A 16,947-nucleotide genomic window follows, 5' to 3' on the forward strand; every position below is an offset into this window, starting at 1 on the left:
AAATAAAATTGAAAATTGCTTCTGCAGTAGTTGTACCTTATTTGACTATAGTTTTCTGGTCTAGACTTCTAAAGCTCTTTTTTGGCTACAGTTAACAGTAACTAGACTGTTAAATAATGGTCTTTCTTCTTCTTTAATATAGGTATTACAGACTAAGTGAGCTTGTGGAATATGTGTTCCCACTGCTTAATAAAGAACAGAGTTCTGCGTTTCCATGCCCAGAATTCAGCTCCTTTTGCTATTGGAGAGAACCTCTTCCTGACCTTAACATGGAAGATCTGGCTTGAAAAATACTTCTCACCTAGAAACGGACTTTCATGTTCAGCTACTCAACTTCAGTTTAAATGTGAAGAACTTTCTTAATGAAGATGCTAATTTATATACTGGTACCATAAGTCTTACTAAAGAAATCACTTTAACTCCGTTGGTGTAAGACGAAGAAAATGCAAAGCTACTGTCCATTTTTATGTTCTTTTTTTTTAATGATATTGTTTGTCTTTATTGCTTGTCTTTATATACCTGTACTAAGGCACTTGAAATTGGCCTGCCATTGATGGCCGTGGTACTCAAGTGCTTCATGGCAACTAAATGCTGAGTGACTTTGCATTTTCATCAATCAGACCTTATTGTAAGCATAGATATTTTTTTTTTGTGTATTAGTCTTAATAGTATATTTTCTAAAACGAAGCCAAAAAGTGTATGGAAACTGCCAAATAGAATGTCAGACCTATTAATAGAAAACGTGGTCTAATGTTCAGGTGAGCAATTAGGCCATTTTGCAGAGGAGCCAGAACCTAAGACCCAGTGTGCTCTTTCTCAGCTAAAATACAGAAAGGTGTAGATATTATTAGCCTGACAGATTCTGAAGACATAAAATTCATCTTTAAATGTAAATATGCCTTTTGTCACATGTACGAGACTGTGCTTGTACAATTAATGCTCAGACTAATTCTGCTTTTTTTATATGCAACGCTTAAACTATTTCATTATCTTGTTAAAGTGAAAGTTGTCTTCAGATACTTGTATGGCTTTTGTTGCTTTCAGGCTGCACTATTTCATGTTGAATTTCCATCAAGAGAAATCTTGAACGTTTCTGTAAGAGTTGGAGAGCTGGCATTTTAATTTTTTTTTTTTCATCATGGAGATTCATATGTGTGTGTATGCTGTGTAGGCCAGTAAAAAGTATGTACAGATTATATTCAGGGAATTGTTATACTAAAAAAAAAAAAAAAATGATGTATTTAATTTTTTAATTATCTACTGCAGGTCTTTCCAGAATTCTGTATTACAGGTTTTCACTAGCTGGAAGGAAATGCAGCTCAGTAGTGGGATTCCAGGTATGAGAATGGTTAAATGCTGCAGAGCAGAATAAAACCTTTTTTTCTTTTTCTTTTTTTTTTTTTTCTTTTTCCTTTTGGTTTATTTGTAAGCATCATGCTGGTCATTCCTCAGGTTCAGATCAAGAGCCTGTGAACAAATTGCATTCCAAGTCTAGTGTTTATCAGCTGTGAAAGCAGCTAGTATTTCTCTCTCCAAAAATACTTGAAAACAAAAGTAGCTCTGCTTTTTAAGTTGGGTTGGTACATTTAAACTCCTTAGGACAGGTCCGTGGTGAGAATTGTATGTTTCCAACCCAGACAGCTTAAGGCCTACAGTCATTTAAATTTCAGTCCCAGGCTTTCCGTGGTGCACAGTCTTTCCTGTCACTCCTTAAGCAAGTTCCTGAGGCTGTGCGTTAACAATCCCACCAGGGCGGCCATGTCCAGAATTTCCACCAGGCTCTGGGGCCAGGCTCTCTCCCTACACAGCTCCCAGTGGCCACACACTCCTGCGCAGGGAAGTGTGAGTGATTTTGAGCAGGCACTTGTACAGCTACTGCTGCGGTGCTTAGCCAGAGCTGCTTTTGATAGAAACATGGCTTGGGCAGGCCCCTCTGCTTCAGCTTACATGGCCTGAAAGCAGGAGAGGATCTCTACCTTTCTTTCACTACCCATAAAAGAGCATGCTCAGAGGATTTTGCCCCACCCACACAAATATTTTCTTTATCAGGCCTTAACCTTAATAGGTTAGAGTCTTAACCCTATGTTCTGAAATAACACCAGCCTAATGCTAGACAACTGGTGGACTGCTTGGGGGCAATAATTTTGGGACTATTTGTTTTCTTATAAAATTCTGGTGTATTCCTGTGACTATAAAACATCAGAAAAGAAGGGGAGAGGGAGAGGGTCAACATGAAACCTCCCTTTCAAAGCAGGAGTATGAGGGTGGGAAAGAAAATGCACCTGCCTGTCACTGTGTGCCATACATGTAAAGTGACTTGAAAGGCATCCTTCTTGTTCTTACACAGTGAGGACGAGACATTGCGACTGTTTCAGCAAATTCTTGCTCCTGTCACCAAACTACTTAGTGTTTAAGTAGATTTCATGGATTCAATTCAAGGCATGTTTTGCTGTACTGCATTTTTTTTGCACTTTCAGAAGCTTGCAAACATCATTCCATATATTTTGCTTTATTTTTTTTCAAATTAATTTAAATTCCATAGAAACTGAAATTCTCATGATCACTAAGTGCTTTGAAAATTGACAGAATTTGAGCTTTTAAGTCACTTAAATACTTCAAAACTTACAAGAACCCAACATATTTTAATTCCATTCCTCATGAAGGGAGTGAAGCTGCCTCTCCTAAAACAGTCCTCTGTGGATGACAAAATTTTCTTTACCATCCTTAATGTAGTCTTGGTGGCCTTGGTATTACACAGATTTTTGGAAAAAATAAAAGAACAAAAACCCACTTCCAGCAAAATAACTACCAGAGATGGGATTCCAAATTGTGATGATTGTTACTAAAGTTTGGCCATGTTTTGCTAACTTTTACTGAGTAAATTTTTTTCACTTAAATCCTATTCATCTTTTTGGATTGTCATAAAGACAAGCTGTGGATTGTAAGGTGGGGACTTGGATAAATGGGCAGGGTGGAGACATGGTATCAGGTCTGTCTCCAAATCCATGTAATTTAAGCTGGTGTGGTATGGGCGTGGCTGCAAAGAGCTCCCCATTCTGCTGACCTCTTACTTTGCAGTATAGGGATGTCCGAAAAGTTGCTTAGTTAACAATTCTGCTTTTCAATCTCTCTAACAGTTTTGATATTTGGGTTTTGATAAAATGTAAAAGATTTCTTGAGTATTTCTGATACAAGTCAGTTGTGGTGGGTTTGTTTGTTTGTTTTTCTTTTTAATTGACTTGTATTTGAAGCTTTGTTCCAGACTGTTTGTTAACCCTGCGTAGGGACAGAATTTGGGGTACTGTACCTGTAATTGTGTACCTACATGATTTGGATTCTTGGGCACTTTATTGACTAGAAAAGACATCTCATTACTATCAAACCGTAGGCTTGTGCTGCAATATTAATATGAAGTGGGGTGTATAAAAACTACGCATTTGCCTATCCGTTGTTACTTTAGTTAAGAGAAGTGGCCTGAAGTTAATGTCTGAGAACAAGTTGTGCTATATGTATTCAAAACTAGCGCAAGTGAAATCATTCTTTCTATGAAAGAGGAACTTCTAAGTGTGTGTGTCTGCAGGCGCACGCGCATCCCTGTTAAGACTGTGTTGTTGAAGATGCAGATCCTCTTAATGTTGGAAGCATGTCAAAAGCTGAGTCAACGATACCTGTCTGGGAATTAATAAAGGAACATTGCAATTCAGAACTTGTTAGTGACTTGGACGTTTCCCATTTCTATAATGATTTTAAGATCAGTAACTTAAGTGGTGCACATTTCTGGATTCATCTTTTTACACTGTACAAAACATGCTTGTACTTCAAAAGGTTGGGCTTTAACCCCTAATGTTATACAGTTGCATGTGCAATATGGCTCGCGTATCCTCAGCTTCTTGTCATCAGTGTATTCCTTAAAATATTTTTTTTTTTCAGCTGGAAAAGTTTTAACACTTGTATTGACTCAGTTATGGAACTTCTGAAGCAAACTCTGAATCCACTTATGGTAAAGACAAAAATAAGATTTCATGTTAATATTTCATACAAGTCTTCCAGAAGATGCTGTCATACGAATGAATTGTTTAAATGACTGTAATGCGAATTCATAATGAAACATCAAAAATAGATAATGGATTTGAGATGCCTTTAAAGTGTCACTTTTGCCTAAAGAAGTTTGTTTCCAAAGTTGAATCCTGCTGAATAGAATGGAATTGTTTGGATTTTTTTATTGCAGTGTTAATTATTTCCAGATGAAAGTTACATTTTGGTTGAGTTTGAGGATAGGAAAACTCTCTTCATTAGTTTGTTTCATTTTTTATGTTGAAGATGTGAAATAACTGATTATTCAAGCAACCCAATCACTAATAAGGTAGAGTGTTTAAAACTGTCAAATCTGTGACCATACCAATATAGTGGTTTTTGTTAAGACTGGACTATCTTGGGTACAGTAACCCACACTTCAGTGCAATGTTTATTGATGTTCAGAACAATGTTATCACAATAAACAAACTTAAACTAATTTTTTCTTCAATTTGTGTTTACGAGTTCCATTCTTGTATTGCTAATCTAGTAAATGTGGATTTATTTAAATTGTGTTCATATCTTATATTTCAAGTTGCTCTAAGGACTGTGACATTTGCTTTCTTTCACACTTGGTTTACTCCTAGAGTATTTATACAGATGACAAGTAATTGCTGTTATCAAATTTACATTGTCTTCCAATACCATTATTAGGTTATAATTTAATGAAAGCTAAGCATACATTCATAATGTAGAATCTGAGGTAACATACACTGTAGTCATAGACACATCTCAGGAATACACAAGCTGCCTTGAATAAAATACTGCAGCTACAGGGTGTGAACACTTGTACACCTGCCCTAGTTTGGAGTTTCATCCTAATTAAATCCAAGCAACATGTTCATTTCAAAGCAAAAAAAAAAAAAAAAAAAAAACAAAACAAACAAACAAAAAAAAACACCAATCATTTCAATCACACAAATGTATGATAGATCTGCATGGATGTGTAAATCATGTGGTGCAATGCAGGTGTACCACTTGTACTGCTGCTCCCACTGCACAGCAGCTCTCTTCTGTCCAGATACAGAGCCTGGTGCTAGAATTTTATCTCCTGCTGCAGAAGCAGAGTTTCCATTTCTATTTAGTTTCCCCTGTGACTCTGCTCATACCCTGTGCCCTTCACACCCGGGTCTCTTCAGTCTTCATACCATGCTTCTGTCGCTGCCCATCTTTCACACCTAGGTTTCAGCACTTGTCTGTGGTGTGCAGTGAGCAACAAAGGGCAGGCAAGTCCTGTGCATGCCAAATGCTCAAAGGTGTTAGAGGAATATTGTCTGTGCTCAAATTGTTCCTCCTGTATCCCTCCTATCCCGTTCTTGGTGGGTGGATAGTTTTGTCTTGGAGGAGTTGTCTTAGATCTAGGGCCCTCTCTGACCTACAGATGTGCCATGAGCTCCCTTAGACTGCTGGAGGACCGGTCACCTTTCTCTGAGGGTCCCAGGTGCCAGCAGGGACTTTCATCTATGGCTTGCAGAATTCCTACTGCCCTTCACAGGCCCTGGCACCCATCCCCTTGAGAGCCCTGGTATGCTGCAACTCCTCCCAGCGCGTGGGCTTTGGGGCAGGGAGGTGGTGAGAGGCAGGGAGGCCCCTGTAGGTTTGTGTCCCTTGCATCCCACTACTGCACTGGGATTAAATCCCACATACTGCAGTGACATCTCTGCGTGAGGGCCCGGTGTTATGCCATACATCCTGCTCCCAGTAATAGACACTGTGTGTGTGCAGGGCACCCTCTCTAGTGTCACCTCCTGGGAGGATGGGGCTGATTCGTGCCTTGCATTCACACAGAGATCCTCGAACAAGGTATGGTTAATGGTGCATTGGGGTAACTACAAGCAATGCTGAGCCACCTCCTCGTGAGTGCTATGAGTGCAGGTCTTCACTTGTAAGGGCGTAAGGCCAGAAAGAGTTTAGTCATCTTTCACCTTGTACTGCTCCAGTCCTCGTGAAGGAGCAGGTAGCTGCAGGTCCTGCTTACCCCAGCACTGAGAATCAAGGCACTTCGTGGTTCTTCCCAATCCCTCCTTCTTCATTCCTCCCCTGCCTTTTCCTCCTTCCTAACCTCTGTTCTCTGCCCTAATATTTTGTCTGATACTACTTCATCCCCAGATGTTTCAGGGAGTGAAATAGTCAGGAATCAGGACACTGAATGAAGAAGTGTGTTGGCAGAACTTCTATGCTGTCTATCCCAAAACCTATATAACAATGCCTGAGACTGAATTAAACACCTAACCCACACATGCAGGCTTGGCTACGAAGCCAGAAACTGAACTTTTAAAGGTGGTGGAGGAAAAAGCCAAGGTTTTGGCTTACGGTACTGCTGTACTCACTGGAAAGCAAAGGGGCATCAAGACATCACAAAACAGGCAGGCTTTATTTGGACATGTCAGCAGCTGGCTTCCTTCCATCAAACAGTTTTCTCCATGCTCTCAGGTATCAGACCCTGTACACCCGCGTATACATGCACACAAAGCATATGCTCAAATGCACTTCTTTGAAAAAATCAGTAACTTTTTTTTACAATCAAGATAGCAAAATGGATAAATGCCAAGACCTGCTTACGTATGAACACATTATAAGATGCTCTTTGAAGTCTCCACGTACAAAGCATTGGCAGAGCAGTTCTGCATCGCGCCTGAAGTCTGCAGGGTGCCTTGCAGGAGGTTCGGTGCGTGCAGGTCTGCCGTGTGATGACAGGACGCGGCCCCAGGTGTTCCTGGCAGCTCGACAACTGGAACTCTGCACCTTTCTCTGGGAGCAACTGGGAGCCAAAGTGTACCTGCAGCAAGTGTCTCAGTGAAGCAAATATCCCTCGCATCGCTAAGATGATGCTGCGTGTGAGCATTTGTGGTTTTGGTGGCCCATTCGTATCCACCACTGTGCCACACCATAAGGACTGACTGACTGCAGCTGTAACTTGCTTCCAAATGCAGGATGCAGCCTTGGAACCACTGCACTCCTGAGGCTAATCTGCTTCTGGTTAAGGAGCCCTTTACCTTGCATTCCCAGCACATTTGAGCCTTTTAAAGCCATACAGGGTGCTCACTTACGCTTTGGGCCAAGTTGCCTTCCCATGCCTTCCTCTTACAGGTGCACTTCTTTGATCGTAATGCTCCTGGAGTGGCTGGCTGTCTCCACCAAGTTAGCTACATCCTCTGGCTGCTGAATTGCACAAAGTTGCTGCAAGTAACCTGGCGTACATTGAGAGGCGACGTGGTGGAGGTTGGTGGAGACATCTGTGGCACACAGCCACTGCTTTAAGTGCTCAGCATAGCAATGTCTCCACTGTCTCCGAAGTCTAAATAGCAAATGAAAATAATGAGGTAGTTTCACACGTGTTGCGATGGAAATTTGCATTCTCACTTTGCTCCAAGCTTTCCTGTGGTTTCCTCTGATATTATTGATTTTTATGGCTCTTTGCTGCCTTTCCCATCTGCTCTAGGATGCACTGTTTGTGTCAGGCCAGGGCAGTGTGTCTCTGGCTGGCACCACTGGTTTGTAAAACATGCAGGGTACCCGCCTTACAGCTTCAACCTACTGCATGTTGTTTTTTAAGGCATTGTTATTTCCAGATGCTTCCTATTTGAGGTGGGGAACACTTTCCTATGTGGTTGCTGAATGAACCAAGAGTGTGAAAAGGTTCTTTCAGTGCAGGTTATTTCCTTGGGCTGTTGCTGATTGCCACTGAAGATGTGAATGCCTGTCAGCGGGTTTGGGGTATTCTGAGCAGTGCTCTCACCCTTTCCTTTGAAGCTGAGCTGTTTCATACAGCACGAATCCTCAGTAGGCCCATGAATTCATCTGTGCCTGAGTCTCTGCCAGCTGCTGCTAAATTTAAGGAATATTTTACCCAAGCACTGACTGAGGCGGCGATTAGGACCCTGATTGCTCCTCCCTGTGCTGTTCAGGGGCTGCAGCACAGCAGTCTGCCCAGCAGGGTGAATATTCCACCTTGAAGGCTCCAGTAGGGTAACTTCATTAAGAGAAAATGAGCCACTTACCCTGATTACAGCAATTACTAAAGCAAGGTGGTGGTTCCTCACCAAAGCTGATAGCTTCAGCCACTGTGCTGCTACAGATGGTGGATGGGGAGCTAGCTCTAAAAGGTGTTCTCAAAATATGCCTCAGACTCAGTCCTGTTGTGACGTAGCTTAGAGAGTGCTTTACAACCGGGTATAAATCCTGGTTAGGTCGCGTTATGTGGGATCAAACAATCCCAGCACCGTCAGCAGCAGATCCTGGGCATGGGGAGAAGCTTTCTGTCAGAAGAGAGCCCTGTCCGACAGCACAACTGGGCTCCTGAGGACGTGTGGGCTGGGCTTAGAAATTTACCAGATCAGTCAGGTAAGAATTAGGTGATGAAATATTTGTACTTCTAGCACTAAACTTGCACTGCTGATTCTTAAAAATGTCTCACTTGGAGGTAGGGGGGTGGAGAAAAAGGAGGTGGTGGTTGCCAGCGAGGTCTCCCTAAGCGCTCAGGCTCACTTTGTTTGTTTCCATGAGTCATTTTTAGCACAGGCAACAATAATGTAACAATACTTGAGTCACACACAGTCTGGAGCCAACTTCTTAGAGAACACAGCTTTCTTGCGAGTGAAAAATATCCTAAAAGGAAAAGAGCCTCTATGGCTTTCGTACATAACAAGAACTTGGTTAATATATACATATATATATATGGTTGATGTAGTTGGCTTTCAAAAGAAAAAGTTTCCTGTTTTTCCCTTCATCTCTGAGATGTAGAAAGGCATGGGAGAGCAGTGGGCTGTTGCTTTGGGACAAAAGAAAACCGGGCCCCTCTTGAACGAGGGGTGGTCCAGCCCAGATCAAGTCAAATGTGCAGGGAAATGAGGGGGGTGGCTCCCTTCACCGGGCTCTGCAAGTTCACCGCATCCCTTAAGCAGCTGCTCCTACACAAGCAGCCTTCCTGCTCCACAACACATCCAGCCCTGGCTGTTGCTTATCAGCAACACCCCAATTTCTGAAAACCAGGTGCCAGGAGCTCTTCCTAAGCCATGTGCTTTAAAAAAATCCGCTTGCAATTTCCTTCCTGTGCTCACCCCACCACCCCCGCCCGGCACAACCCTAGCTGCAGAGAGCCTGATGCGGAGCTCCTCTGGGGCCAGGGAGCTTTTTCTGTCTGCTTCTCTCCGAGGCAGCTCAGCTTCCAGGATGCGATGGTTTGTTGTGGGAAGGCCCCCTCTCATCGCCTGGAAACAGGGTTATTAGGGAGTATCAATTCCAAAACTATGCGGCAAAGAAGGCGTGAAGTCTGCATTTGACCTCCTCGGATGGGGAAAGGCTTCAGCTGAGCGTACGGGGCTGCTTCCAGCGCGGGGAGTTCTTCCTTCACCTAAAGGATTTATTTGTTCTGAGGCTGTAACAGCTGTTCTGGATCCGTAAGAAGGAAAATACACTACACAACCCACTATGATAAATACAATGCTATGTGTGAAGAATAGACTATGAAAAAGATGACCAGTTTATGTATGTGAGATACAGATGACAGTGGAAAAGTCCTGCTCTTACTAAAATACGGTTAAGATTTTTTTCCACCCATGAAAGAGCTCAAAATGTTAACTCCAAGGAGCCAGAACATGATTTTTGTTACCTCAATTGAGAAGTGGCTACTATAAGAAATAAAACATTGTTGCACCAAATGCCTTTAAGCTTCTAAGCAAGTTGTTCCATCCATAGAGACAGATGCTGGGTGTTAAAACCCCACTGAAAAGTGCTGATGCAGGAGGCTGCTAAAACAAAGACTCAGTGCAGGTGCTTGGTTTGTACATTTGACAGCATTGGCTAAAAAGACTGTTTTCCTATAATATTTTTTAGCCATTTTTTCCTCTGGTTTATCTTTTACAATGCAACAAAGAAGAGAACTACTTCTCTAATGCAAATACTGTAGGAATTCCAGACACCAGCACTGTAAAATTTTTCAAAAGCTTTTCAAAATGATCATTGTTCTAGCTAAGAACAGGTGATTCAGATCTCTCTGACCTGGCTCGTTATTTTCAAGCTCTAAGCCTGAATCCCAAGAGCATCACGCTACACTGGTTGTCTTTTTTACTGCACCAGTTGGAAATTACTGTTTAAATCCTTCAGTAGCAGCAACTGTGCCTTACACTCACGCTTGCCCATTGAAAAGCTGAGGCAAGGCAAAGTTCTCCTTGCACTGCTGCTTCCACTTGACTGGGCTGAGAGTCACTCGTCTCTTAGCACTGGGTTTGGCCCTTAGGGGAAAGAGAAAACTGATGCAGACTAACATTATTTTGTTTTGCACCACCATGGTTAGCACTTGCTTTGAACAAGTTATGTGAATGCACTTGGCCCACCACATTATTTTAATAAAGCAAGGACTAAGTCATCAACAGTGTCCAACGTGGTCTCATTTTCTTGCTCCTGCTTTACCAAAAACGTGATGGAAGCTGGCTGCAACTGGAAACTGCAGCAAAGATGTAAACTTTGATACACCACGGACAGTGGAAGAGATAAACTGGAGAGCAGACTGCAAAGGCTATTTAATAGGGAGTAGCAAGAGCACAGTGGAGAAGTATTTACTGAGAATGTATTTGTTGTTTAACAGCTGTTGTGTTTGTACAGGTAAACTAGGACTTGGGGAAGGAGTTACTTTAGCTACAGAAACAGGTCTTTTGTAGCTGTCTCTGAAAACTGGGGACAAGGTTTCAATACAGACAATAAACCCATCACTGAAATCAAATATATAAACTGAATATATTAAAGCTTTGAATTTTATTACATTTAATTTCTTCGGAATATCTTACCCTTCTCTCCTGTTCCACGATGGACCTAAACATGGGAAATGGAAGGATAAAGCAGAACCCCACTAAACGTGGAATACATTTCATCGGAGTCCGTGTAGGCTAGTTTGCCTCCTGTCACGACGACGTTGACTTCATCTCCCGCTTTGAGGTGAAGAACGAGGTGGAACGTCCCAGGACCACCACAGGTCCGTTTCCCCGAGTAGGGTTTGTGATACTCCAGCAGTTCCCTCCTGTACCCGGCCGTGTGGAGCTGAGCAACGCTGGCATTGGAGACGGACAGCACTGCCTCTACGTACTCATCGCGCTCCGGCGCCAGCACGGCGGTGATCAGGTAGCGCCCCTCGTACGGTGACGTGAAGATGCCTGCAGAAGAGAGATGGGGATGGCTTTTCTGAGGTACTCAGAAATAACTAAGCACAAGGCCCTAAGCACAAAGACAAACATAGCACAGCACGCACTGTGCACTGCTGTGTAGAGGTGACTGTGATGAGGTCAGACTGGGCAGCTGACCAACTGAGAGCGGTCACAAAGGCAACGGGGTGTGAGAAGCTATAAGCCAGACTCTTCCCATACAAGTCAGTTTAAAAACTTTCCAGGCTTGCGATGCAGAAAGCACCACCACCACAGGTACTTACCACTTCAGTCATGACCGCTCTACATAATTCTGCAGAGCCCTGAGTTTTAAAGAGCCAGCTCATGGAGGTGTTTCGGGGTGTGTGAGGGGGCTGAGGTGGTTCACACAAAAGCAGGGAGCCCTCCTCTCCTCAGGCTGCAGTGAAATGGGTCAGTAAGGAGCCTCCCTGCTGCTACTAGTGTCCCTAGTTGCCTGGGAAGGATGAGGAGCACACAGTGCTTGTGGTGAGTCAGGGAGGTGAGTCAGGCCTCAGTGTAACTGGTAGCTGTGGAAAACCAGCATGGCCAAAGTGTGTGACTGTCTCCATCCTTAGGAATGTGAGCTCCTGCCCTAGCTTAGATGGACTTGTGTAATTTGTTCATTTCGATGCACCACAGTGCCTGAGATGTCATCGACCACTTGTAATGTGTGTTACTGCCCACCTGGCAGCTCTGTGGGTCCGCTCTTTGCCTTACCTGTGTTGGGGTTGTAATAGTCCCCATCATTCACCAGCACTTTGTTGAAGTGAACCACGCCGACGTCGCTGGAGAAAGGCTTCTGCGTGAGCCCAGCAGAGAAGGACACCAGCGAGGCCGCAGCAGCAGCAGGTCCTAAAATGGGTAAGAACATGACTGAGGTCACTTTGGGATGACAGCACAGCCTTTCCCTGCGATGGTTTATAGCCCAGCGTCTCTGCTCCTGCAGATACTCCACTCAGCCTAACCCTGCCACTTGAGGGGTGCCAGAATTAGCAGAATACATACTGCTGGCCCAGCTTTCTTGCCATAAAAAAATTGACTGAGGACCATAAAATTTCCCCATTTGCTACAGCCTCCCAGCTCTGGCAGGGGAGCCAGAAAACTGGCATCACCCACGAGCTGCTTTTTGTCCCTCTAAGGAAAAGATTACGCGTGGCTTGTAACTGCTGGAAGTAGCCATCCTGCCACACCTGAATTCAACAATGCTCTGCCATGGAGCAGCTCCAGGCTTCAGGCTGCCCCGCACATCTCTGCTCTGTATCACCATCAAACTGGCAGCAGAAGTGCGGAAGGTTGGTAGCTCGTGCCAGCCCTCTGAGGGGAGAGGCTGTGCACAGCTTAATTTCCTGCCTTCTCTGCCAAAGGCTATCGAAAACATCTATACAAGTAACATTTTTCGGTATTCCAACAAAAAGAATCACATCTGGGGCTTTTCTCTCTTTTGCACTTCTCTTTCAGGAAATTTTTCACTTCGATTTTTTTTCTTTTCTCAGCAGCTCAGACAGACACTTAAGTATTTCATAGTGTTTATCTGCTTCCTAGCTAACACCACTTGATGAAATACAATTTGGACTATTAGGACAAGTTTTTACTTTTGAACAGACTGACATAAAGGCAAGTCTTGGTAATCAACCATGTGTTAGTCTTGTTTCAGCTCCCTTCCTTCTAAACGTTTCCCTTAAGGCAGGAACACTGCTAGAAGCAGTCAACTCTTGCTGCTTTGATCCGGCAATTAGGTAAACAATGAATACACTTAAAGTTGTCCTCGGCTGCTCCTTCTGTTCAACAGCATTCAGGGTTCAGGTTAGGATCCAAGTCTCTCTGTGCTGTGTCAGCCCTGCTCCTTGTTCTGCTGCCTTTAAAATACACGTCTGGTTTCTCTCCCTCCCAATCTGACATGCCATCAGCAAGCAGTGATACAAACATTCAATTCTTTGATATAGAAGTTTAAAAGTGACAAAACTTTATCTAAAATTTGAATATTCCAATGTTATTTTAGATTTTTTTTTTTTTTCCTGAATAACTTGGCACAGAGGCAGGGGGACCATAAGATGCCAGCAGCTTCAGAAATGGCAAATACCCACCATGAGCTCCCTTGGGGTCTAGCAAACAAATACTTCATAAATCTTTGGGTATCTCCTCATTCAATATTTTGTCTCACACTCACAAAGCAGACAGAACCCTTTTACCTGGCGGTGCACATGTAAGAGCTCCCGTGAGCTAAGATGAGGCTATTCAAAAGGACCAAATTGAATTTCAGGAAGTCTGCTTGCTCCAGGAGGGAGCTTCTGCAAAGCTCCAGCCCCTTAACATTACTCCACTTACAGGAAGCGTCTTTGTAGTCGCAGCTTTCCCTGAGACTCAAGTCAAATGATGATGTACATCAACTCATTTCGTGCTGGCTGACTCAGAGAGGTTCCTGCAGTCTGCCCAGAAATGCTCTGCTCTCCGTTTGCAACAGCTACAGCTCACAGTAGCTAAGGATATGTGAGGAAGTGACTCCTGTCCTGCCTCCCCTCAGCTTCCTTTAGATTTTCCTGCACTGACACTGATTGCTTTGATAGTTGTTAAGAGTTTGCTGCTGAGATTTCCTTCAGATCTGCAGCCTTGTTTTTTGAGCCACCAGTTCAGTTTTATGCGTACTTGTCTGAAGAAGAGATCTTAACTGCCTCTAAATATCCTGTAGGATAGTTCAGCAGGCAAACACAGAGGTGCAGGAAAGTCACGATGTTCCCATGTTCTCCTCTCCTTGTTTCTAGACAGAGCTGCGCCTGTTTGAAGTTTGCCCAAGTCCTACCAATAGCTCTCAGCAATGCTTTTGCAGATCCTTACAGAGGTGAATCGCCTTCCTTTACATGTCCCCACTTGCAAATGCTTTTCTTCACCCCAAGATCAAAGTTCAGTTTCTCTACGCAAGGTCCAGGCTTGGAAACTCCAGACTTTCACTTCAGGAGCTAGTGCTGTGACATTTTACAAATAGGAAGAAAAGTTTCAAAGCATTTGAAAGCCAGGAGCTATAAATGCACTCCTCGTGAAGGAACTGCGGGGCAGAGGAAAAGCTTCACCTTCATTGAGAAGGAATGGGCTGAAAATACCAGCAATTTACCACTACCACCTTTCTTTTTTTTTTTTTTAAATTCTTCAGTTTGACCCCAGCACATCTCATTTCCAGGAACATTCCCTCTGCACATGGGATGGCCATGCCGAACAGTGCTCTGTATTACACTGCAGAAGTTCCTTTGAGAGAGGAGCAATCACCCTCCGTTGGAGCTGCAGGGTTGGGGACACCAATGAAGGGGGAGGGAGGGAAAGGCAATTTGTGCTTTCTTTATTTTTTTTTCCCTGTGACCCTCTGTATGGTGATCAGAGCATCCAATTCCTCTTCTTGGCTCTGTCCTTGCCTAGCTGTGTGACCTGGGGATCTAACAAGCATTTTCTCACCAGTTCCCAGAGCAGTTCATCAGCTAATTCATGACCTCTGCCGCTGCAATTGTCAGCAAAGGAAAATTCTCACGACTGTAAAATTGCCGTGCTTTGATAACATTCGCTGATGATGCTTCTTTAAATATCTACTGCTTCAACTCTTTTTGTAGCAAAAGGCATTAGATGAAGCCACTTGGGTCCTGATGCTTAATTCACCCCTGTCATAAACTCCTTGCCTGTGAAAACAGAGCTAATGCCTATTATTGTACCTCACGTCCTCTCATTAACTCTTGCGAATCCCTGAAGATCTTTACCTACAAAGTTATATTGTAAGATGCATCCAAACAGATGGCTAATGCATCTGGAAAGCTCAGAAGTGCTATTGAAAATATGCAAAGTAGGCCTTAGCATTCAAGACAAGCACTGATGTGGGCTAGTTTATACCAGAGGACAGAGCTGGAGCCCTCAGCTTCTTCCTGAGTAATGCCTTCACGTAACATGCTAGTCAGAAACAGAAATGAAAGGGAAAGAGAAATGAAAGGGAGCACTCAGAAGGCCAATTTAACAATCCATGCTCCTGGTTTTAGGAATCATAGTACAAGAAGGTCTGATCTTCTTTCAGATTACAATTTCAGTACCACAAAATGTTCTGGGCGAAGACTGACAAAGGCATAAACTGTGGTCTTGCTTGAATTAGGTCTTAAAGGTTCCTCAGTGCCTTACCTAAGCATTAAGTTCCTCCTCCAACAAACCAAAGACCTTCCCTTTCCCAGCTGTTAATTTCTACAACACTGCTGAATTCTTCCCCAAAAGGCTCTCTTTCATTGCTGTTTATAAGCAGCTACCACCTATATGATCAGGGACAGTGGGTGTAAATGCTCTGACTCCACCAAGTCCAACAGCTATTTGTACCATACCGCATTTGTACCATGCCTTACCCTCTGCTTTCTATCACCTCACCTGGCCTCAGGGCTTGCGAGGCATTTTGGGTGAAGCACGACAGGCTGGCAGGTGTATCTTCTATTGAGACAGGCCTACAGGGGCACAGATTGGGAAAAGGAACTCCTTGGCTGAGCTCACCTCTCTGTAGATGTCGGAGTGCTACCACACCATCTGTAGCAACATGTTCCACCAAGCAGCCCTCGCACACACTGGCTGCCACACCTTGCCCTTTCAACACGTTTAACGTGCAGAGTTCACAGTTTTAGCATAAACTTATTAAAATACTGTCTACGAACTGCAGTAGTATGCATAAAGTGGAATAAGTCCCCGAGGAAATCCATTTATCACAGAGATCTAGACATTTATATTGGCTTTTCTGGCAGCAAGATAAATGAGCATTTCCTTACTTCTCATCCCTTTCCAGAAGCCTAATCTATAGCTCCTTGTTCTTCCTCTGCTGCAATCCTCAAACACAAAAATATTGCTTTAAGGCTATGAAGGATTTTTAATTAGAAAGTATATATATATCAGGGTTACAGTATCAACTCTTTACAACTCTTCTTGTCAGTCCCCAGCCCAGTCTTCGGGATGTGCATCTGTGATTTTGTTAAGGCTAAAACCCAGGGGTAAGATTTTGGGTGTCTTAAAGCCCCTCTGTTCTATCTATTTCTGATATTTCCTTCAACACACTTAGATGAAATCATTCTTTCTGCAGAAAGTGTGGGAATATTCACTTTGACACAGGATACCACTCCCCAGGGTTTGATACTATCTGGAGTATGAGGCTGTAGGGCAGGCAGCAACCAATCAACACATTTATTGAGGCCAACTAGCATGGCCCACACAAGCTATATACCTCCTTATCATACAAATCTGTCAGTGAATTATGATATTAGCAATTATAATAAAACCGCATCAAGCCTAGAAAATTGTATTTTAAGTCTTTCTAAATGAAGGCTGACAGTGGGAACACTCCTGCTTTCACTGAAGTCAGGAACATGAGTCCTCATTGTTCTAACAATGGTAGAAACTCTCCCATGAGGAGCACCAACTCACACACTCAGTTACTAACAGTGCTTCAAAAATCATAGCATTGGCCTTAGTGTTAATTTCTTACTAAAGGAATATTACATTCATTGGAAAGAAATAGATCACAGAATCACAGAATCATCTAGGCTGGAAGAGACCTCCAAGATCACTGAGTCCATCCTCTGACCTAACACTAACAAGTCCTCCACTAAACCATATCCCTAAGCTCTACATCTAAACGTCTTTTGAAGATCTCCAGGGATGGTGACTCAACCACCTCCCTGGGCAGCCTATTCCAATGCCTAACAACCCTGTCCATAAA

At 43.4% G+C, this 16,947-nt stretch overlaps 2 protein-coding genes across 8 annotated transcripts in view; one reads left to right on the plus strand and one right to left on the minus strand.

Moving 5' to 3' along the window:
* Window positions 1–4,954, plus strand: part of LPIN2 (lipin 2) — a 45,988-nt gene extending 41,034 nt beyond the window's left edge. For all 6 annotated transcript variants that reach the window (XM_082755012.1, XM_082755011.1, XM_082755007.1 and 3 more), the window contains exon 20: window positions 143–4,954. In XM_082755012.1, coding sequence (XP_082611138.1) covers window positions 143–287 — 145 coding nt within the window. In that variant the 3' untranslated portion in view covers window positions 288–4,954. The remainder of the gene's footprint in view (window positions 1–142) is intronic.
* EMILIN2 (elastin microfibril interfacer 2) overlaps window positions 473–16,947 on the minus strand; it is a 44,568-nt gene continuing 28,093 nt past the window's right edge. The window contains exons 7-9 of one of the 2 annotated variants that reach the window (XM_082755006.1): window positions 11,949–12,083; window positions 10,860–11,222; window positions 473–9,427 (exon numbers count right to left, since the gene is read on the minus strand). In XM_082755006.1, the coding sequence (XP_082611132.1) occupies window positions 10,885–11,222; window positions 11,949–12,083 (473 nt within the window). In that variant the 3' untranslated portion in view covers window positions 473–9,427; window positions 10,860–10,884. Of the gene's footprint in view, window positions 11,223–11,948; window positions 12,084–16,947 lie in introns of both variants that reach the window. The other variant, XM_082755005.1, reaches the window with a different exon arrangement.

Source organism: Aythya marila (genome assembly GCF_965140915.1).
Source record: "Aythya marila genome assembly, chromosome: 2".
Taxonomy (NCBI): Eukaryota; Metazoa; Chordata; class Aves; order Anseriformes; family Anatidae; genus Aythya; species Aythya marila.